Source organism: Salmo salar, chromosome ssa14 (assembly GCF_905237065.1).
Source record: "Salmo salar chromosome ssa14, Ssal_v3.1, whole genome shotgun sequence".
Classification (NCBI taxonomy): domain Eukaryota; kingdom Metazoa; phylum Chordata; class Actinopteri; order Salmoniformes; family Salmonidae; genus Salmo; species Salmo salar.
In genome coordinates this window covers 113213-136042 of record NC_059455.1, presented here as the reverse complement: position 1 = coordinate 136042, position 22830 = coordinate 113213, and the positions used below count along the sequence as shown (strand labels likewise).

The window sequence follows — 22830 nt, the reverse complement described above, 5'->3', positions numbered from 1 at the left end:
CTCTCTCTCTCTCTTCAATTCAATGGCTTTATTGGCTTGATAAACATATGTTAACGTTGCCAAGGGAAGTGAAATGGATAAAAAGTGAACAGTAAATATTACACTCACACAAGTTCCAAAATAATAAAGACATTTCAAATGTCATATTATGTCTATATATAGTGTCGTAACGATGTGCAAATAGTTAAAGTAGAAAAGGGAAAATATTTACAATGGTGTTTGTTCTTCACTGGTTGCCCTTTTCTTGTGGCAACAGGTCACAAATCTATTTCACCCAATAGATATTCTTTGTGAGTCTGTGTAATCTGAGGGAAATATGTGTCTCTAATATGGTCATACATTTGGCAGGAGGTTAGGAAGTGCAGCTCAGTTTCCACCTCATTTTGTGGGCAGTGTTGCACATAGCCTGTCTTCTCTTGAAAAGCCAGGTCTGCCTACGGCAACCTTTCTCAATAACAAGGCTATGCTCACTGAATCTGTACATCTCTCCCCCCCATCCCTCTGCAGCTATGGAGCATTGGCATAAGAACCCGGTCACAGGTACATTCTACCAGGTGAACCTCCACTCTGCCCTGACCTGGCACCAGGCTCGGACCAGCTGCCAACAGCAGGGAGCAGACTTGGCCTCAATCACCGAACCCCACGAGCAGACCTTCGTAGCAGGTAGCGCCACCCGGTGGCCACGCTCACATTCACACGCATCAGGCGTGTCAAACAATGTGTTTATTTGTGTACTGTTCATGTACCAGTGTGTTTATTAGTGTACTGTTCATGTACCAGTGTGTTTATTAGTGTACTGTTCATGTACTAGTGTGTTTATTAGTGTACTGTTCATGTACCAGTGTGTTTGTGTACTGTTCATGTACTAGTGTGTGTATTAGTGTACTGTTCATGTACTAGTGTGTTTATTTGTGTAGTGTTTATGTACTAGTGTGTTTATTTGTGTACTGTTCATGTACTAGTGTGTTTATTTGTGTACTGTTCATGTACCAGTGCGTTTATTTGTGTACTGTTCATGTACCAGTGTGTTTATTTGTGTACTGTTCATGTACCAGTGTGTTTGTGTACTGTTCATGTACTAGTGTGTTTATTAGTGTACTGTTCATGTACTAGTGTGTTTATTTGTGTACTATTTGTGTACATGGACTATTTATGTCATATGCAACTTTATCTCCTTCTCTTATGCACACACACACACACACACACACACACACACACACACACACACACACACACACACACACACACACACACACACACACACACACACACACACACACACACACACACAGGCCTGTATGGTAGACAGGGTGCTCCACTGTGGACGGGGCTGAATGCTCTGGAAGAGGACAGTGGGTGGCAGTGGAACAGTGGGAAGCCTCTACGCTACTTCCGCTGGGACTCTGGTGAGTCCTCACCTTCACACTATTCCCTTCATGCTGCACTACTTTGGACCAGGGTCAGTTACTCTATATAGGGGAAAAGGACCAGGGTCAGTTACTCTATATAGGGGACCAGGGTCAGTTACTCTATATAGGGGACCAGGGTCAGTTACACTATATAGGGGACCAGGGTCAGTTACTCTATATAGTGGACCAGGGTCAGTTACACTATATAGGGGACCAGGGTCAGTTACACTATATAGGGGACCAGGGTCAGTTACTCTATATAGGGGAAAAGGACCAGGGTCAGTTACTCTATATAGGGGACCAGGGTCAGTTACTCTATATAGGGGACCAGGGTCAGTTACACTATATAGGGGACCAGGGTCAGTTACACTGTATAGGGGAAAAGGACCAGGGTCAGTTACTCTATATAGAGGACCAGGGTCAGTTACTCTATATAGGGGACCAGGGTCAGTTACTCTGTATAGGGGACCAGGTTCAGTTACACTATATAGGGGAAAAGGACCAGGGTCAGTTACACTATATAGGGGACCAGGGTCAGTTACTCTATATAGGGGACCAGGGTCAGTTACTCTATATAGGGGAAAATGACCAGGGTCAGTTACTCTATATAGGGGACCAGGGTCAGTTACTCTATATAGGGGACCAGGGTCAGTTACTCTATATAGGGGAAAAGGACCAGGGTCAGTTACTCTATATAGGGGACCAGGGTCAGTTACACTATATAGGGGACCAGGGTCAGTTACTCTATATAGGGGACCAGGGTCAGTTACTCTATATAGGGGACCAGGGTCAGTTACACTATATAGGGGACCAGGGTCAGTTACTCTATATAGGGGACCAGGGTCAGTTACACTATATAGGGGACCAGGGTCAGTTACTCTATATAGGGGACCAGGGTCAGTTACTCTATATAGGGGACCAGTTTCAGTTACACTATATAGGGGACCAGTTTCAGTTACTCTATATAGGGGAAAATGACCAGGGTCAGTTACACTATATAGGGGAAAATGACCAGGGTCAGTTACTCTATATAGGGGACCAGGTGAACCCTTTGGCATTTTAGATGGGACTCTGGTGAGAACATTAAACATTTGATAGTTACTATTTCTGTTGCTGTTAGTCTTCAGATGTAGTGACATAGCTGTTAGTCTTCAGATGTAGTGACATAGCTGTTAGTCTTCAGATGTAGTGACATAGCTGTTGTTAGTCTTCAGATGTAGTGACATAGCTGTTAGTCTTCAGATGTTGTGACATAGCTGTTAGTCTTCAGATGTAGTGACATAGCTGTTAGTCTTCAGATGTAGTGACATAGCAGTTAGTCTTCAGATGCAGTGACATAGCTGTTAGTCTTCAGATGCAGTGACATAGCTGTTTGCCTTCAGATGTAGTGACATAGCTGTTAGTCTTCAGATGTAGTGACATAGCTTTTAGTCTTCAGATGTAGTGACATAGCTATTAGTCTCCAGATGTAGTGACATAACTGTTAGTCTTCAGATGTAGTGACATAGCAGTTAGTCTTCAGATGCAGTGACATAGCTGTTAGTCTTCAGATGCAGTGACATAGCTGTTTGCCTTCAGATGTAGTGACATAGCTGTTAGTCTTCAGATGTAGTGACATAGCTGTTAGTCTTCAGATGTAGTGACATAGCTATTAGTCTCCAGATGTAGTGACATAACTGTTAGTCTTCAGATGTAGTGACATAGCTGTTAGTCTCCAGATGTAGTGACATAGCTGTTAGTCTTCAGTTGTAGTGACATAGCTGTTGTTAGTCTTCAGATGTAGTGACATAGCTGTTAGTCTTCAGATGTCGTGACATAGCTGTTAGTCTTCAGATGTAGTGACATAGCTGTTAGTCTTCAGATGTAGTGACATAGCTGTTAGTCTTCAGATGTAGTGACATAGCTGTTAGTCTTCAGATGTAGTGACATAGCTGTTAGTCTTCAGATGTCGTGACATAGCTGTTAGTCTTCAGATGTAGTGACATAGCTCTTAGTCTTCAGATGTAGTGACATAGCTGTTAGTCTTCAGATGTAGTGACATAGCTGTTAGTCTTCAGATGTAGTGACATAGCTGTTAGTCTCCAGATGTAGTGACATAGCTGTTAGTCTTCAGATGTAGTGACATAGCTGTTAGTCTTCAGATGTAGTGACATAGCTGTTAGTCTTCAGATGTAGTGACATAGCTGTTAGTCTTCAGATGTAGTGACATAGCTGTTAGTCTTCAGATGTAGTGACATAGCTGTTAGTCTTCAGATGTAGTGACATAGCTGTTAGTCTTCAGATGTAGTGACATAGCTGTTAGTCTTCAGATGTAGTGACATAGCTGTTAGTCTTCAGATGTCGTGACATAGCTGTTAGTCTCCAGATGTAGTGACATAGCTGTTAGTCTCCAGATGTAGTGATATAGCTGTTAGTCTTCAGATGTAGTGACATAGCTGTTGTTAGTCTCCAGATGTAGTGACATAGCTGTTAGTCTCCAGATGTAGTGACATAGCTGTTAGTCTTCAGATGTAGTGACATAGCTGTTAGTCTCCAGATGTAGTGACATAGCTGTTAGTCTCCAGATGTAGTGACATAGCTGTTAGTCTTCAGGTGTAGTGACATTGCTGTTGTTGTTGTTTGTCTGTAGGTCACCCTCTCTCTGATCCTGGTCAGATGTGTGGACTGGTTGACCCAGCTCAGCAGTCCTACTGGCAGAGCTCCCTGTGCTCCAAGAAACATGGCTACATCTGTCAGAAAGACCTCCCTATAACCCCTGTCCACCCAGGTAGGTCTGTCAGAAAGACCTCCCTATAACCCCTGTCCACCCAGGTAGGTCTGTCAGAAAGACCCACCTATAACCCCTGTCCACCCAGGTAGTTCTGTCAGAAAGACCCACCTTCACCCCCATTCACCCAGGTAGTTCTGTCAGAAAGACCTCCCTATAACCCCTGTTTACCCAGATCCAACACGCCGTTCTACTCTGCTCAATTTAATCCAGTCTAGTCCACTTCAATCTTGTACAGTTTGTTTTAATTATGTTCAGTCCATTTTAGTCCAGTCTAGTCTAGTCCATTTCAATCTTGTACAGTTTGTTTTAATTACGTTCAGTCCAGTTTTGTCCAGTTCATTTTTGTATTATTTTGTTTATTATGGGCGGTGTATTTCTTGTATTTCTACAATGTGTTTCCCTGTGTTGGTGATCAACAGAAGAGACAGGTTTCTGCTCCAGTCCGTGGATTCCCTACGCTGCCAGGTGCTTCCTCCTCCAGCGTACTAAGAAGACCTGGACAGAGGCTCAGACGGAATGTCGGAAGGACGGAGGCGACCTGGCCAGCATCCACAACATTGAGCAGCACAGCTTTGTGATGTCACAGCTGGGATATGGTCAGTGAAACACAGATACGCTCACACGTTAGACAGTCAGTGAAAAGGCTAACTCCAACTCTCCCACCTCTCTTCCTCTGTCCCAGCGGCTGCTGACGAGCTGTGGATCGGGATGAACGATGTCAAGACGTCACTACTGTTTGACTGGAGCGACCAATCTGCTGTCACCTTCACCAGGTGGGAGGAAGCCATGCCAATGGGGGGCAACTGTGTCCTGGTCAGGGGAGAGGTATGGTACCATCACCCCCCCTCCACACTGCCGCTAACCCTTACAAGCCCTAACCCTGGCCCTAACACCCCCTAACCCTTACACCCCCTAACCTTGCCCCTAACCCTAACAACTCCAAAATGCAATAATTACAATTTTTCAAACATACGACTATTTTACACAATTTTAAAGATAAGACTCTCGTTAATCTAACCACATTGTCCGATTTCAAAAAGGCTTTACAGCGAAAGCAAAACATTAGATTATGTTAGGAGAGTACATAGCCAAAAAATTATCACACAGCCATTTTCCAAGCAAGCATATATGTCACAAAAACCCAAACCACAGCTAAATGCAGCACTAACCTTTGATGATCTTCATCAGATGACACTCCTAGGACATTATGTTATACAATACATGCACGTTTTGTTCAATGAAGTTCATATTTATATAAAAAAACAGCTTTTTACATTGGCGTGTGATGTTCAGAAAATGTATTCCCACCAAAAACTTCCGGTGAATTAACTAAATTACTCATCATAAACGTTGACAAAATACACAACAATTATTTTAAGAATTATAGATACAGAACTCCTTTATGCAATTGCTATGTCAGATTTTAAAATAGCTTTTTGGCGAAAGCACATTTTGCAATATTCTGAGTACATAGCTCAGCCATCACGGTGAGCTATTCAGACACCCGCCAAGTTCAGGGCACACTAAACTCAGAATTAGTATTCGAAAAATTGTATTATCTTTGCTGATCTTCGTCAGAATGCACTCCCAGGACTGCTACTTCCACAATAAATGTTGTTTTTGTTCCAAATAATCCATAGTTATGTCCAAAAACCTTTGTTTTGTTTGTGCATTCAGGTCACTATCCAAAGGGTAACGCGAGCGCATTTCGAGACAAAAAAATTCTGAATGTTCCATTACCGTACTTAGAAGCATGTCAAACGCTGTTTAAAATACATTTGTATGGTATTTTTCTCATAAAATAGCGATAATATTCCAACTGGACAATAGTGTATTCATTCAAAGAGGAAAAGAAAAACAGTGTGGTCTCGTGAATGCGCATATACTATCTCTTTGTCACCAGGCAGACCACTGAGAAACTGAGCAACTATACTCTGCCCAGAGACAGGAGACGCCTCAATCCGCTTTCTGAAGTTTTTAGAGAGCCAATGGAAGCCTTAGAAAGTGCTACGTAACCCCAGAGATACTGTAGTTTCGATAGAGAATCAAAAGAAGAACTACAAATTCTCAGACAGGCCACTTCCTACTTGGAATATTCTCAGGTTTTTGCCTGCCATATGAGTTCTGTTATACTCACAGACACCATTCAAACAGTTTTTAAAACTTCAGAGTGTTTTCTATCCAAGTCTACTAATAATATGCATATTCTTTTTTCTGGGCAAGAGTAGTAACCAGTTTAAATTGGGTACATTTTTTATCCGGCCGTGAAAATACTGCCCCCTAGCCCAGACAGGCTAGATGAAAAAAATGTAAAATGTAGCAACCTAACCTACTGGCCCAACGCTCTAACCACAAAGCTACCTGCCACCCCCTAATCCTGACCCTAACCCTAACACCCCTAACCCTAACACCCCCTAACCCTAACACTCCCTAACCCTAACACTCCCCTAACCCTAACACCCCTAACCCTAACACCCCTAACCCTAACACCCCCTAACCCTAACACCCCCTAACCCTAACACTCCCTAACCCTAACACTCCCTAACCCTAACACTCCCCAACCCTGACCCTAACACTCCCTAACACTCCCTAACCCTAACACTCCCCAACCCTGCCCCTAACCCTAACACTCCCTAACCCTAACACCCCCTAACCCTAACACTCCCTAACACTGGCCCTAACACCCGCTCACCCTAACACTCCCTAACCCTGGCCCTAAACCTAACACCCCCTAACCCTAACACTCCCTAACCCTAACACTCCCCAACCCTGACCCTAACCCTAACACTCCCTAACCCTAACACTCCCTAACCCTAACACTCCCTAACCCTAACACTCCCCAACCCTGACCCTAACCCTAACACTCCCTAACCCTAACACTCCCTAACCCTAACACTCCCCAACCCTGCCCCTAACCCTAACACTCCCTAACCCTAACACCCCCTAACCCTAACACTCCCTAACACTGGCCCTAACACCCGCTCACCCTAACACTCCCTAACCCTGGCCCTAAACCTACACCCCTAACCCTAACACTCCCTAACCCTAACACCCCTAACCCTGGCCCTATCAACCCCTAACCCTAACACTCCCTAACCCTAACACTCCGTAACCCTAACACTCCCTAACCCTAACACTCCCTAACCCTAACACCCCTAACCCTAACACCCCCTAACACTCCCTAACCCTGGCCCTAACACCCCCTCACCCTAACACTCCCTAACCCTGGCCCTAACCCTAACACCCCCTAACCCTAACACTCCCTAACCCTAACACCCCCTAACCCTGGCCCTAACACCCCCTAACCCTAACACCCCCTAACCCTAACACTCCCTAACCCTAACACTCCCTAACCCTAACACCCCCTAACCCTAACACTCCGTAACCCTAACACCCCCTATCCCTGGCCCTAACACCCCCTAACCCTAACACTCACTAACCCTAACACTCCCTAACCCTGGCCCTAACACCCCCTAACCCTGGCCCTAACACCCCCTAACCCTAACACCCCCTAACCCTAACACTCCCTAACCCTAACACTCCCTAACCCTAACCCAAACCACCCATTCACAACCACACCAACCTCTCCCTCCTTGACGGTGTCCTGTATGACTGTGTCTGTCTTGCAGCAGGGCAGGTGGGCTACCCAGGTGTGTGTGAACCAGCATGGTTTCATCTGTATGAAGAAATCTACCTCCAAACCCTCAGGGGACCAGGTGGACACTTACCCAGGCTGCAAACCGGTGAGTGGAGAGCCAGGGGTAGCAGAGTTCAGCCAGGGGGAGCCGAGTTCAGCCAGGGGGAGCAGAGTTCAGCCAGGGGGAGCAGAGTTCAGCCAGGGGGAGTAGAGTTCAGCCAGGGGGAGCAGAGTTCAGCCAGGGGGAGCAGAGTTCAGCCAGGGGTAGCATAGTTCAGCCAGGGGTAGCAGAGTTCAGCCAGGGGGAGCAGAGTTCAGCCAGGGAGAGCAGAGGTCATGTTCTATAGCGCTGATGTTCTCAGGAACAGCCACATATATGGCTCTCCGCACCGGAGACTGAGGTTCAAGCCTCGATTCAAGCCTTCCTGATGTCACTCCCACTTCTCCACTTCTGTTTCCAAGTGTCTGAATAAAGTAGAAAAAAAAACATTCTGTAAATGTGCCAGATTTAGTCAGCTAGCTAGTTGTCAACTGTAGACCCTGGGCAGGTAGATACATAATCAACATTTACATCAAAAATCGAATCAAATCAAATGTTATTTGTCACGTGCGCCGAATACATCAGGAGTAGACAATAAAATGATTTACCAACAATGCAGTTTTAAGAAAAAAGAAGTGTTAAGTATTTACTAAATAAACTGAAGTAAACAATAAAAAAATAAATACAAATACATTTTTTAAACCAAAAATGAAAAATATATATATATATATTTATGAGCAACAATAAAATAACGTTAATGAGGCTATATACAGGGGGTACTGGTACAGAGTCAAGGTGCGGAGGCACCAGTTAACCTCTCTGGGCTAGGTGGGAGAGTACATAGACACAAATAATCACACAGCCATTTTCAAAGAAAGCATATATGTCACAAAAACCCAAACCACAGCTAAATGCAGCACTAACCTTTGATGATCTTCATCAGATGACACTCCTAGGACATTATGTTATACAATACATGCATGTTTTGTTCAATCAAGTTCATATTTATATCAAAAACTAGCTTTTTACATTAGCATGTGATGTTCAGAACTAGCATACCAGCCCAAAACTTCCGGTGAATTTACTAAATTACTCATGATAAACGTTGACAAAATACATAACAATTATAGATTCAGAACTCCTTTATACAAACACTATGTCAGATTTTAAAATAGCTTTTCGGCGAAAGCACATTTTGCAATATTCTGAGTACATAGCTCGGCCATCACGGCTAGCTAATTTGACACCCACCAAGTTTGGGGCAACCTAAACTCAGAATTACTATTAGAGAAATTGGATTACCTTTGCTGTTCTTCGTCAGAATGCACTCCCAGGACTTCTACTTCAACAACAAATGTTGTTTTGGTTCCAAATAATCCATAGTTATGTCCAAATACCTCCGTTTTGTTCGTGCGTTCAGATCACTATCCGAAGGGTAACGCGCGAGCGCATTTCGTGACAAAAAAATTCTAAATATTCCTTTACCGTACTTAGAAGCATGTCAAACTCTGTTTAAAATCAATTTTTATGCAATTTTTCTCGTAAAATAGCGATAATATTCCAACTGGACAACGTTGTATTCATTCAAAGAGTGAAAGAAAAAAATGGTGAGGTCTTGTGAACGCGCATCTCCAGTCTTACTGTCCCCAGGCAGACCACTTACAAACTCTGCTGCTGTACTTTGCCCAGAGACAGGAGACGCGAAATTCTGCTTTTTGAATGCTTTAGAGAGCCAATGGAAGCCTTAGAAAGGGTCACGTAACAGCACAAATGCTGTAATTATCGATAGAGATGCAACAGAAGGACTACAAATTGTCAGACAGCCCACTTCCAGCATGGAATCTTCTCAGCTTTTTGCCTGCCATATGAGTTCTGTTATACTCAAAGACACCATGCAAACAGTTTTAGAAACTTTAGAGTGTTTTCTATCCAAATCTACTAATTATATGCATATTCTCGTTTCTGGGAAAGAGTAGTAAGCAGTTTAAATTGGGTAAATTTTTTATCCGGCCGTGAAAATACTGCCCCCTAGCTCAGACAGGTTAATAATGAGGCTATATACAGGGGGTACTGGTACAGAGTCAATGTGTGAGGGTACAGGTTAGTCGAGGTAATTGAGGGAATATGTACAGTAGGTTGAGGTTAAGGGACTATACATAGATAATAAACAGAGAGAAGCAGCAGCGTAAAAATGGGGGAAAGCGGGGGGTGTGGGGTGGTGGGGGTAGGTCAAAGCAAATAGTCCGGGTAGCATTTGGTTAGCAGAGAGAACAGTCTATGACTAGGGTGGCTAGAGTCTTTGGCTATTTTTAGGGCCTTCCTCTGACACCGCCTGGTATAGAGGTCCTGGATGGCAGGAAGCTTGGCTCCAGTTATGTACTGGGACGTACGCACTACCCTCTGTAGTGCCTTGCGAAGGCCGAGCAGCTGCCATACCAGGCGGTGACGCAACCAGTCAGAATGCTCTCGATGGTGCATCTGTAGAACTTTTTGAGGATCTGAGGATCCATACCTCTCCTGAGGGGGAATAGGCATTGTCATGCCCTCTTCACGACTGGCTTGGTGTGCTTGGACCGTGATAGTTTGTTGGTAATATGGACACCAAGGAACTTGAAGCTCTCAACCTGCTCCATACAGCCCCGTCAATGATAATGGGGGCGTGGTGCTCGCTCCTTTTCCTGTAGTCCATGATCATCTCCTTTGTCTTGATCACGTTGAGGGAGAGGTTGTTGTCCTGGCACCATACTGGCAGGTCTCTGATCTCCTCCCTATAGGCTGTCTCATCGTTGTCGGTGATCAGGCCTACCACTGTTGTGTCGTCGGCAAACTTAATGAGGATGTTGGAGTAGTACCTGCCCTTGCAGTCATGAGTGAACAGGGAGTACAGGAGGGGATTGAGCATGCACCCCTGAGGGGCCCCCGTGTTGAGGATCAGCGTGGCAGATGTGTTGTTACCTACCCTTACCACCTGCGGGCGGCCCGTCAGGAAGTCCAGGATCCAGTTGCAGAGGGAGGTGTTTAGTCCCAGGGTCCTTAGCTTAGTGATGAGCTTTGAGGGCACTATGGTGTTGAACGCTGAGCTCTAGTCAATGAACAGTTTTCTCACATAGGTGTTCCTTTTGTCCAGGTGGTAAAGGGCAGTGTGTAGTGCAATAGAGATTGCGTCATCTGTGGATCTGTTGGGTCTGGTATGCAAATTTGAGTCGGTCTAGGATTTCTGGGATAATGGTGTTGATGTGATACATAACCAGCCTTACACCTAGACCAGCTCAACAGTCTAACAGCTGTTTCTGACCCTGTTTGTCTCTCTGAAGCATTGGACCAGGCACGGCTCCTACTGTTACTTTGTTGGACCAGAGATCAAGACCTTTGATGAGGCCAAAGAGACATGCAAGAGCTCAGAGTCATATCTGGCTGATGTTTCTAGCAGGTAAGAGAGAAACCGGGATGTACTTCTCTATATCAGTAATGTGGACTAGATGAATTTGTCTAGATAATACATTGTCTAATGATAATGAGTTCAGGATGGACGAAGTTCCATTATAATGTTTAAAATAATTTTCTACTCAAAAACAAACACATAGTTTTATCTTATTGGGTCCACTGTTATGTCATCACAGTTTTTGCTCTATACTGAAAGTGCTCCATCTTGAACCCTCGGCTGCTGACACCATTTTGGGGAACAGTGGACTAAAGGACAAACTGCTAAAATATAGTTTTTGAGTAAAATATACCTTTAACCATAATGTTTCAATAATGTCATAATGATAATGTGTCCAGGGTGGATAATGATCCATGATTATGATCCATGATAATGATCCATGATCACGTGACATGATAATGTTCCACGATAATGTGTCCAGGGTGGATAATGTTATAATGATAATGTCTCATAATAATACACCCAAGGTGGATAATGTTATAATGATAATGTTTTAACAATAATGTGTCTAGGTGTGGACTAAAGGACAAACTGCTAAAAAATAGTTTTTGAGTAAAATATACCTTTAACCATAATGTTTCAATAATGTCATAATGATAATGTGTCCAGGGTGGATAATGATCCATGATAATGTGTCATGATAATGATCCAAGATCACGTGACATGATAATGTTCCACGATAATGTGTACAGGGTGGATAATGATCCATGATAATGATAGATGATAATGATCCATGATAATGTGATTGTGTCCAGGGTGGATAATGTTATAGTGATAATGTTTTATTAATAATGTGTCCAGGGTGGATAATGTTATAATGATAATGTTTTAATAATATTGTGTCTAGGGTGTATAATGTTATAGTGATAATGTTTTCATAATAATGTGACCAAGGTGGATAATGTTATAATGATAATGTTTTAATAGTAATGTGTCCAGGGTGTATAATGTTATAATGATAATGTTTTATTAATAACGTGTCCAGGGTGTGTAATGTTATAATGATAATGTTTTAATAACAATGTGTCCAGGGTGGATAATGTTATAATGATAATGTTTTAATAATAATGTGTCCAGGGTGGATAATGTTATAACGATAATGTTTTAATAATAATGTGTCCAGGGTGGATAATGCTTTCCTGATCAGCCTGGTTGGGTCCAGGCCAGAGCAACACTTCTGGATCGGACTCTCCAACCAGAACCACATCGACGACTTCACTTGGACGAACAGCAACACGGTCAGGTACACCCACTGGAACACACAGATGCCAGGTAAGGGACAACCATAGAGATATATAATAATACTATATATTGTAGTGACCATGCGTTTAGAAGCATGTTCATCAACTCCCACAAGGGAGCATGCTTTCTTGGGGGAGTCGATGGAGAGTAGTAGGAGTCTGACTACAGTTCTATAGTAGGATTCTGACTACAGTTCTATAGTAGGAGTCTGACTACAGTTCTATAGTAGGAGTCTGACTACAGTTCTATAGTAGGAGTCTCACTACAGTTCTATAGTAGGAGTCTGACTACAGTTCTATAGTAGGAGTCTCACTACAGTTCTATAGTAGGAGTCTGACTACAGTTCTATAGTAGGAGTCTGACTACAGTTCTATAGTAGGAGTCTGACTACAGTTCTATAGTAGGAGTCTGACTACAGTTCTATAGTAGGAGTCTGACTACAGTTCTATAGTAGGAGTCTCACTACAGTTCTATAGTAGGAGTCTCACTACAGTTCTATAGTAGGAGTCTCACTACAGTTCTATAGTAGGAGTCTCACTACAGTTCTATAGTAGGAGTCTCACTACAGTTCTATAGTAGGAGTCTCACTACAGTTCTATAGTAGGAGTCTGACTACAGTTCTATAGTAGGAGTCTGACTACAGTTCTATAGTAGGAGTCTCACTACAGTTCTATAGTAGGAGTCTCACTACAGTTCTATAGTAGGAGTCTCACTACAGTTCTATAGTAGGAGTCTCACTACAGTTCTATAGTAGGAGTCTGACTACAGTTCTATAGTAGGAGTCTCACTACAGTTCTATAGTAGGAGTCTGACTACAGTTCTATAGTAGGAGTCTGACTACAGTTCTATAGTAGGAGTCTGACTACAGTTCTATAGTAGGAGTCTGACTACAGTTCTATAGTAGGAGTCTCACTACAGTTCTATAGTAGGAGTCTGACTACAGTTCTATAGTAGGAGTCTCACTACAGTTCTATAGTAGGAGTCTGACTACAGTTCTATAGTAGGAGTCTGACTACAGTTCTATAGTAGGAGTCTGACTACAGTTCTATAGTAGGAGTCTGACTACAGTTCTATAGTAGGAGTCTGACTACAGTTCTATAGTAGGAGTCTGACTACAGTTCTATAGTAGGAGTCTCACTACAGTTCTATAGTAGGAGTCTGACTACAGTTCTATAGTAGGAGTCTGACTACAGTTCTATAGTAGGAGTCTGACTACAGTTCTATAGTAGGAGTCTGACTACAGTTCTATAGTAGGAGTCTCACTACAGTTCTATAGGAGTCTCACTACAGTTCTATAGTAGGAGTCTGACTACAGTTCTATAGTAGGAGTCTCACTACAGTTCTATAGGAGTCTCACTACAGTTCTATAGTAGGAGTCTGACTACAGTTCTATAGTAGGAGTCTCACTACAGTTCTATAGTAGGAGTCTGACTACAGTTCTATAGTAGGAGCCTGACTACAGTTCTATAGTAGGAGCCTGACTACAGTTCTATAGTAGGAGTCTCACTACAGTTCTATAGTAGGAGTCTGACTACAGTTCTATTGTAGGAGTCTGACTACAGTTCTATTGTAGGAGTCTGACTACAGTTCTATAGTAGGAGTCTGACTACAGTTCTATAGTAGGAGTCTGACTACAGTTCTATAGTAGGAGTCTGACTACAGTTCTATAGTAGGAGTCTGACTACAGTTCTATAGTAGGAGTCTCACTACAGTTCTATAGGAGTCTCACTACAGTTCTATAGTAGGAGTCTGACTACAGTTCTATAGTAGGAGTCTCACTACAGTTCTATAGTAGGAGTCTCACTACAGTTCTATAGGAGTCTCACTACAGTTCTATAGTAGGAGTCTCACTACAGTTCTATAGTAGGAGTCTGACTACAGTTCTATAGTAGGAGCCTGACTACAGTTCTATAGTAGGAGCCTGACTACAGTTCTATAGTAGGAGTCTCACTACAGTTCTATAGTAGGAGTCTGACTACAGTTCTATTGTAGGAGTCTGACTACAGTTCTATAGTAGGAGTCTGACTACAGTTCTATAGTAGGAGTCTCACTACAGTTCTATAGTAGGAGTCTGACTACAGTTCTATAGTAGGAGTCTCACTAAAGTTCTATAGTAGGAGTCTGACTACAATTCTATAGTAGGAGTCTCACTACAGTTCTATAGTAGGAGTCTCACTACAGTTCTATATTAGGAGTCTCATACTACTGTTCCATATAACTGAATATCATTGAACATGCTTATAGGTGCTCTTAGCTGTGAACCTGAATGTTGCTCTGTATTTGTGTTCTCTCTTTGCATCAACTTTGACCTCAGGCAGTAGACAGGGTTGTGTGGCCATGACAACAGGGACTTTAGCTGGATTATGGGATGTGCTGAGCTGCACCAATCAGGAGAAGTATATCTGTAAACACCTCGCAGAAGGAGCGGGGCCAACACCAGAACCAATCACAACTGTCCCTCCCAGGTGCCATGAGGGCTGGTATCCTGTGGGGTCTCGGAACTTCTGCTTCAAGGTAGACATAACTTAGAATGAAACTAATATGTATTATGACTGTAGTAACAAACTCTGGAGGAGTTAAAACCTCTTAAAGATTAGATCCTTATTTTATTTTCTCCTACAATTACATACCCAAGTCTAACAGCCTGTAGCTCAGGCCCTGAAGCAAGGATATGCATATTATTGGTACCATTTGAAAGGAAACACTTTGAAGTTTATGGAAATGTGAAATTAATGAAGGAGAATATAACACATTAGATCTGGTAAAAGATAATACAAAGAAAAACCTAACCGTTCTTTTGTATTTTTTTGTACCATCGTCTTTGAAATGCAAGAGAAATGCCATAATTTATTATTCCAGCCCAGGTGCAATTTAGATTTTGTACACTAGATGGCATCAGTGTATTGTAAAGTTTTAGACTGATCCAAAGAACCATAGCATTTCTGTTCAAAATTCAAGACTGCCCAAATGTGCCTAATTTGTTTATTAATAACTTTTCATGTTCAAAATTGTGCACTCTCCTCAAACAATAGCATGGTATTCTTTCACTGTAATAGCTACTGTAACTTGGACAGTACAGTTAGATTAACAAGAATTTAAGCTTTCTGCCAATATCAGATATGTCTGTATCCTGGGAAATTTTCTTGTTACTCAAAACCTCATGCTAATCGCATTAGCCTACGTTAGCTCAACCGTCCCGTGGAAGGTACACCTATCCCGAAGACATTTTAATGTTGTTCTCCTCATTTGACATCTATACAGCAAGGTTCTACAATATAACAACATAATAATAATATCTGCCATTTAGGAGACGTTTTTATCCACAGTCATGCATGCGTACATTTTACAGTATGGCTGGTCTCGGGAATCAAACCCACTGTCCTGGTCTTGCAAGCACCATGTCCTACCAACTGATCTACAGAGGTTATAAGTCATTTAGGATAATGACCTGGTTTGTCGTCACTTAACCTGTCTGGGCCAGTGGGACGCTTGCGTCCCACCCTAATCAACAGCCAGTGGAATTGCGTCGCGCTAAATGCAAAACCTCATAAATGCTATAACTTCAATTTCTCAAACATATGACTATTTTACACCGTTTTATAGATACACCTCTCCTGAATCGAACCACGTTGTCCGATTTCAAAAAGGCTTTACAGCAAAAGCAAAACATTAGATTATGTCAGCAGAGTACCCAGCCAGAAATAATCACACAGCCATTTTCAAAGCAACTAGCATGCATCACAAATACCCAAAACACAGCTAAATGCAGCACTAACCTTTGACAACCTTCATCAGATGACACTCCTAGGACATCATGTTACACAAAACATGCATTTTTTGTTCAATAAAGTTCATATTTATATATAAAAACAGCATTTTACATCGGCGCATGACGTTCAGAAAATATTTTCCCTCAAATGCTTCCGATGGATCAGCGCTACAATTTACAAAATTACTATTTGAAAACATTGTTAAAATGTAATATTGTCATTCAAAGACTTATAGATTAACATGTCTTGAATGCCATCTCTTTGCCAGATTTAAAAATAACTTTACTGGGAAATCACACTTTGCAATAAACGACGTGGTATGCCCAGAAAAAAAGTCTAGGCTATAAATGTTGGAGCCATCTTGGAACGATCAACCATCAAAAATACTATTGTAAATAATCCCTTACCTTTATTATCTTTATCAGAAGGCACTTCTAGGAATCCCAGGTCCATAACAAATGTAGTTTTGTTCAAAAAAGTTAATAATTTATGTCCCAATAGTGTTAGCGCGCTCCGAAGGCTAGTGAAAATGTACCGTGTGCGTCTGACTTGTCGTCAGGAATGAGCAAAAAATATATATTTAAGTTCGTTCAAACATGTCAAACGTTGTATAACATAAATCTTTAGGGGCTTTTTCAACCAGGGCTTCAATAATATTCCATTGGGACGGTTGCATTGTCTTTCAAAATGTTTCGAAAAGGGAGAGTACCCATGGGCGCCGACGTCACAATGGTAATGGCCCATCCCCTGTGACCAAGATAAACATCCTCTCTTTCAGTCAATTTTGATAGTAGGAGACTCAAACCACTTTGTAAAGACTGGGGACATCTATGGAGCCTGCTAAATGAATCACAAGCCCCTGTGTGTTTCAATGGCAAATGTTTGAAGTGATATCCACACATCAGATTTCAGTTTCCTGTCAGGATTTGTCTCAGGGTTTTGCCTGCCATATGAGTTCTGTTATACTCACAGACACCATTCAAACAGTTTTAGAAACTTTAGGGTGTTTTCTATCCAAATCAAACAATTATATGCATATTCTAGTTACTGGGCAGGAGTAGTAACCAGATTAAATCGGGTACGTTTTTTTATCCGGCCGTGCAAATACTGCCCCCTAGCCCTAACAGGTTTTAAGGATCTCTTCCTAACTGTAACAGATCGTGATCCAGAGACAGTCTGTAGAATAAGGATCTCTTCCTAACTGTAACAGATCATGATCCAGAGACTGTCTGTAGAATAAAGATCTCTTCCTAACTGTAACAGATCGTGATCCAGAGACAGTCTGTAGAATAAGGATCTCTTCCTAACTGTAACAGATCATGATCCAGAGACTGTCTGTAGAATAAAGATCTCTTCCTAACTGTAACAGATCAGGATCCAGAGACAGTCTGTAGTATAAGGATCTCTTCCTAACTGTAACAGATCATGATCCAGAGACAGTCTGTGTCCTAAATGACAGTCTTTTCCCTGTGTGGTGCCCATGGGGCTCTGGTCAAAAGTAGTGCACTACCCATAGGGTTCGGGTCTAAAGTAGTGCACTACCCCATAGGGTTCTGGTCTAAAGTAGTGCACTACCCATAGGGCTCTGGTCTAAAGTAGTGCACTGAACAGGTTGTCTGTCTGGTCCAGTTCTTTACATGGCCTCACGCAGATAAGAAGACCTGGATTGAGGCTCGGGACTTCTGCAGGGTGATTGGAGGAGACCTACTCAGCATACACAGCTCTACGGACCTCCAGTCTATTCATCATGTGTAAGTTCTACAAACAACCTCACTTAAACACTCAGATATTCCAACACACACCTTTATCGATTAGCAACGATTCCAGACCCCCAAAAATCTTCGACAGGACTTATTCTAGGATCCAAAGAGTCAACCTATAAAAGTTAAATTACATGTTTGTTACCTATAAAGGTTTAGTAACATGTTTGTTACCTATAAAGGTTTAGTAACATGTTTGTTACCTATAAAGGTTTAGTAACATGTTTGTTACCTATAAAGGTTTAGTAACATGTTTGTTACCTATAAAGGTTTAGTAACATGTTTGTTACCTATAAAGGTTTAGTAACATGTTTGTTACCTATAAAGGTTTAGTAACATGTTTGTTACCTATAAAGGTTTAGTAACATGTTTGTTATCTATAAAGGTTTAGTAACATGTTTGTTACCTATAAAAGTTAAATTACATGTTTGTTACCTATAAAGGTTTAGTAACATGTTTGTTATCTACAAAGGTTTAGTAACATGTTTGTTACCTATAAAGGTTTAGTAACATGTTTGTTACCTATAAAGGTTTAGTAACATGTTTGTTACCTATAAAGGTTTAGTAACATGTTTGTTACCTATAAAGGTTTAGTAACATGTTTGTTACCTATAAAAGTTAAATTACATGTTTGTTACCTATAAAGGTTTAGTAACATGTTTGTTATCTATAAAGGTTTAGTAACATGTTTGTTACCTATAAAAGTTAAATTACATGTTTGTTACCTATAAAGGTTTAGTAACATGTTTGTTATCTATAAAGGTTTAGTAACATGTTTGTTACCTATAAAGGTTTAGTAACATGTTTGTTACCTATAAAGGTTTAGTAACATGTTTGTTACCTATAAAGGTTTAGTAACATGTTTGTTATCTATAAAGGTTTAGTAACATGTTTGTTACCTATAAAAGTTAAATTACATGTTTGTTACCTATAAAGGTTTAGTAACATGTTTGTTATCTACAAAGGTTTAGTAACATGTTTGTTACCTATAAAGGTTTAGTAACATGTTTGTTACCTATAAAGGTTTAGTAACATGTTTGTTACCTATAAAGGTTTAGTAACATGTTTGTTACCTATAAAGGTTTAGTAACATGTTTGTTACCTATAAAAGTTAAATTACATGTTTGTTACCTATAAAGGTTTAGTAACATGTTTGTTATCTATAAAGGTTTAGTAACATGTTTGTTACCTATAAAAGTTAAATTACATGTTTGTTACCTATAAAGGTTTAGTAACATGTTTGTTATCTATAAAGGTTTAGTAACATGTTTGTTACCTATAAAGGTTTAGTAACATGTTTGTTACCTATAAAGGTTTAGTAACATGTTTGTTACCTATAAAGGTTTAGTAACATGTTTGTTACCTATAAAGGTTTAGTAACATGTTTGTTACCTATAAAGGTTTAGTAACATGTTTGTTACCTATAAAGGTTTAGTAACATGTTTGTTATCTATAAAGGTTTAGTAACATGTTTGTTACCTATAAAGGTTTAGTAACATGTTTGTTACCTATAAAGGTTTAGTAACATGTTTGTTACAGTATATGACAGTTCTATTTCCACCTTCTTCCAGTTTTCTCAAACAAGGTCCACTAGGTGGGGCCCCAGACATACCAATAATGTAATACTGCTAACTCACACTGATAGAAGTTGTATTAACCAGCCATGGTGATAATATAGTTTTGTTTTGGATACAATAACCATGGTGATAATATAGTATTGTTTTGGACACTGTAGCCATGGTGATAATATGATATTGTTTTGGATACTGTAGCCATGGTGATAATATGATATTGTTTTGGACACCGTAGCCATGGTAATAATGTGATATAATGTTTTAGATACCGTAGCCATGGTGGGACTTCCTGGATCGGCCTGAGTGCTCAGGATCCAAACGCTGGCTACGCCTGGACTGATGGGTCACCAGTGAGTTATGTTCACATAATAATACGAATTATAATACTAGTACTACTACTAATTATAATAATAATAGTAACACTACTACTACTACTACTATTAATAGTAATACCAATACTGCTACCAATAGTAATACTACTATTGCTACTAATAGTAATACTGCTACTACTACTACTACTACTACTACTACTACTACTAGTAATACTACTACTGCTACTACTACTAGTAATACTACTAATAGTAATACTACTAATAGTAATACTACTACTACTACTACTGCTACTACTAGTAACACTACTACTACTACTACTACTACTACTACTAATAGTAACACTACTACTACTACTGCTACTAATAGTAATACTACTACTACTACTACTACTACTACTACTACTAATTATAATAATAATAATAGTAATACTACAACTACTACTACTAGTCATAGAAATACTACTACTGCTACTACTACTACTACTACTTCTACTACTACTAATATAACACTACTACTCCTACTACTACTACTACAACTAAAATAGTAATAATACTACTACTACTACTAATTATAATTATAATAGTAATACTACTATAATTACTACTACTACTACTACTACTAATATACTACTACTACTACTACTAATTATAATAATAATAGTAATACTACTACAACTACTAATAATAATAATATAAATACTACTACTACTACTGCTAGTCATAGAAATACTGCTACTACTACTTCTAGTAATACTACTAGTACTACCACTACTAATAGTAATACTACTACTAATAGTAATACTACTACTAATAGTAATACTACTACTACTACTACTACTACTACTAATTATAATAATAATAGTAATACTACTACTACTGCTGCTAGTCATAGAAAGACTGCTACTAATTATAATGCTACTACTACTACTACTACTAGTAATACTACTACTACTACTACTAGTAATACTACTAGTACTACTACTACTACTACTACTACTACTAGTACTACTACTACTAATAATACTAGTAGTACTTCTACTACTACTACTAGTAATACTGTTACTACTACTACTACTACTACTGCTAATTATAATAATGTGTTGCTGGTATTGTTCCTGAACACTTCCAACTGAACTGCCTCCCATGTTGGCTGATGTTTTTCCTCAAGGAATGTTCATGATTGTCTGTGATAGATTGGAAGTATTGTTGATCAGAAGTCTACCTCATGGGAAAGGTATTTCTATTACAAATATGTTTGTCCTCAGCTGTCCTTCCAACACTGGATGAAGGGGCAACCAGACAACTACAACAGCGTGGAGTCCTGTGCTGAGATTTACTCTACCTGGGATGAAAAGGGATCCTGGAACGATGTAGACTGTGAGGGCTACAACGACTGGCTGTGTGAGATCCCTAAAGGTACAGTGAGGGCTACAACGACTGGCTGTGTGAGATCTCTAAAGGTACTGTGAGGTCTACAATGACTGGCTGTGTGAGATCCCTAAAGGTACTGTAATGTATGGCTCAATGACTGGCTGTGTGAGATCCCTGAAGGGAAATGCTTACTTGCAAGCCCTTAATTAACCAACAATGCAGTTTAAAGTAAGTGTTTAAAATAAGTGTTTTAAGAAAGTATTTACTAAATAAACATTTAATTAAAAAAGAAGAAAAAAATAACATTAAAAAATAACTAATTAATGCACATCACTAAAATAACAGTAGCGAGGCTATATGGGGCTCCTGAGTGGCGCAGCGGTCTAAGGCACTGCATCTCAGTTGCCATACCAGGCGTTAATGCAACCAGTCAGGATGCTCTTGGTGGTGCAGCTTTAGAACTTTCTGAGGATCTGAGGATCCATGACACACCTTTTCAGCCTCCTGAGGGGAATAGCAGTGGTCGTGCCCTCTTCACGACTGTCTTGGTGTGTTTGGACCATGATAGTTTGTTGGTGATGTGGACACCAAGGAACTTGAAGCTCTCAACCTGCTCCACTACAGCCCCGTCGATGAGAATGTGGGCGTGCTGGGCCCTCCTTTTCCTGTAGTCCACGATCATCTCATTTGTCTTGATCACGTTGAGGGAGAGGTTGTTATTCTGGCACCACACTGCGATGTCTCTGACCTCCTCCCTATAGGCTGTCTCATCGTTGTCAGTGATCAGGCCTACCACTGTGTCGTCAGCAAACGTAATAATAGTGTTGGAGTCATGCTTGGTCATGCAGTATTGGGTGAACAGGGAGTACAGGAGGAGACTGAGCCCGCACCCCTGAGAGGCCCCTGTGTTGAGGATCAGCGTGGCAGATGTGTTGCTGCCTACCCTCACCACCTGGGGGTGGCTCGTCAGGGTGTCCATGATCCAGTTGCAGAGGGAGGTGTTTAGTCCCAGCGTCCTTAGCTTAGTGATGAGCTTTGAGGGCACTATGGTGTTGAATCCAGAGCTGTAGTCAATGAATAGCATTTTCACGTAGGTGGTCCTTTTGTCCAGGTGGGAAAGGGCAGTGTGGAGTGCAATAGAGATTGTGTCATCTGTTGGGTCGGTATGCAAATTGGAGTGGGTCTAAGGTTTCTGGGATAATGGTGTTGATGTGAGCCATGACCAGCCTTTCAAAGCACTTCATGGTTATAGACGTGAGTGCTGCGGGTCGGTCGTCATTTAGGCAGGTTACCTTGGTGTTCTTGGGCACAGGCACTATGGCAATCTGCTTGAAACATGTTTCATGTTAGACCTGGTTAGGGACAGATTGAAATTGTCAGTGAAGACACTTGCCAGTTGATCAGCGCATGCTCGGAGTACACATCCTGGTAATCCGTCTGTCTCTGCGGCCTTGTGAATGTTGACCTGTTTAAAGGTCTTACT

General features: G+C 41.0%; 1 protein-coding gene across 1 annotated transcript in view; it reads left to right on the top strand.

Moving 5' to 3' along the window:
* Positions 1 to 22830, top strand: part of LOC123726642 (macrophage mannose receptor 1-like) — a 54018-nt gene that overhangs the window by 5170 nt on the left and 26018 nt on the right. The window contains 12 exon segments of the mRNA XM_045693783.1: positions 508 to 663; positions 1293 to 1406; positions 4039 to 4176; positions 4599 to 4775; positions 4862 to 5004; positions 7809 to 7922; positions 11171 to 11286; positions 12422 to 12570; positions 14855 to 15054; positions 17940 to 18061; positions 19910 to 19994; positions 21242 to 21392. Coding sequence (XP_045549739.1) covers positions 508 to 663; positions 1293 to 1406; positions 4039 to 4176; positions 4599 to 4775; positions 4862 to 5004; positions 7809 to 7922; positions 11171 to 11286; positions 12422 to 12570; positions 14855 to 15054; positions 17940 to 18061; positions 19910 to 19994; positions 21242 to 21392 — 1665 coding nt within the window.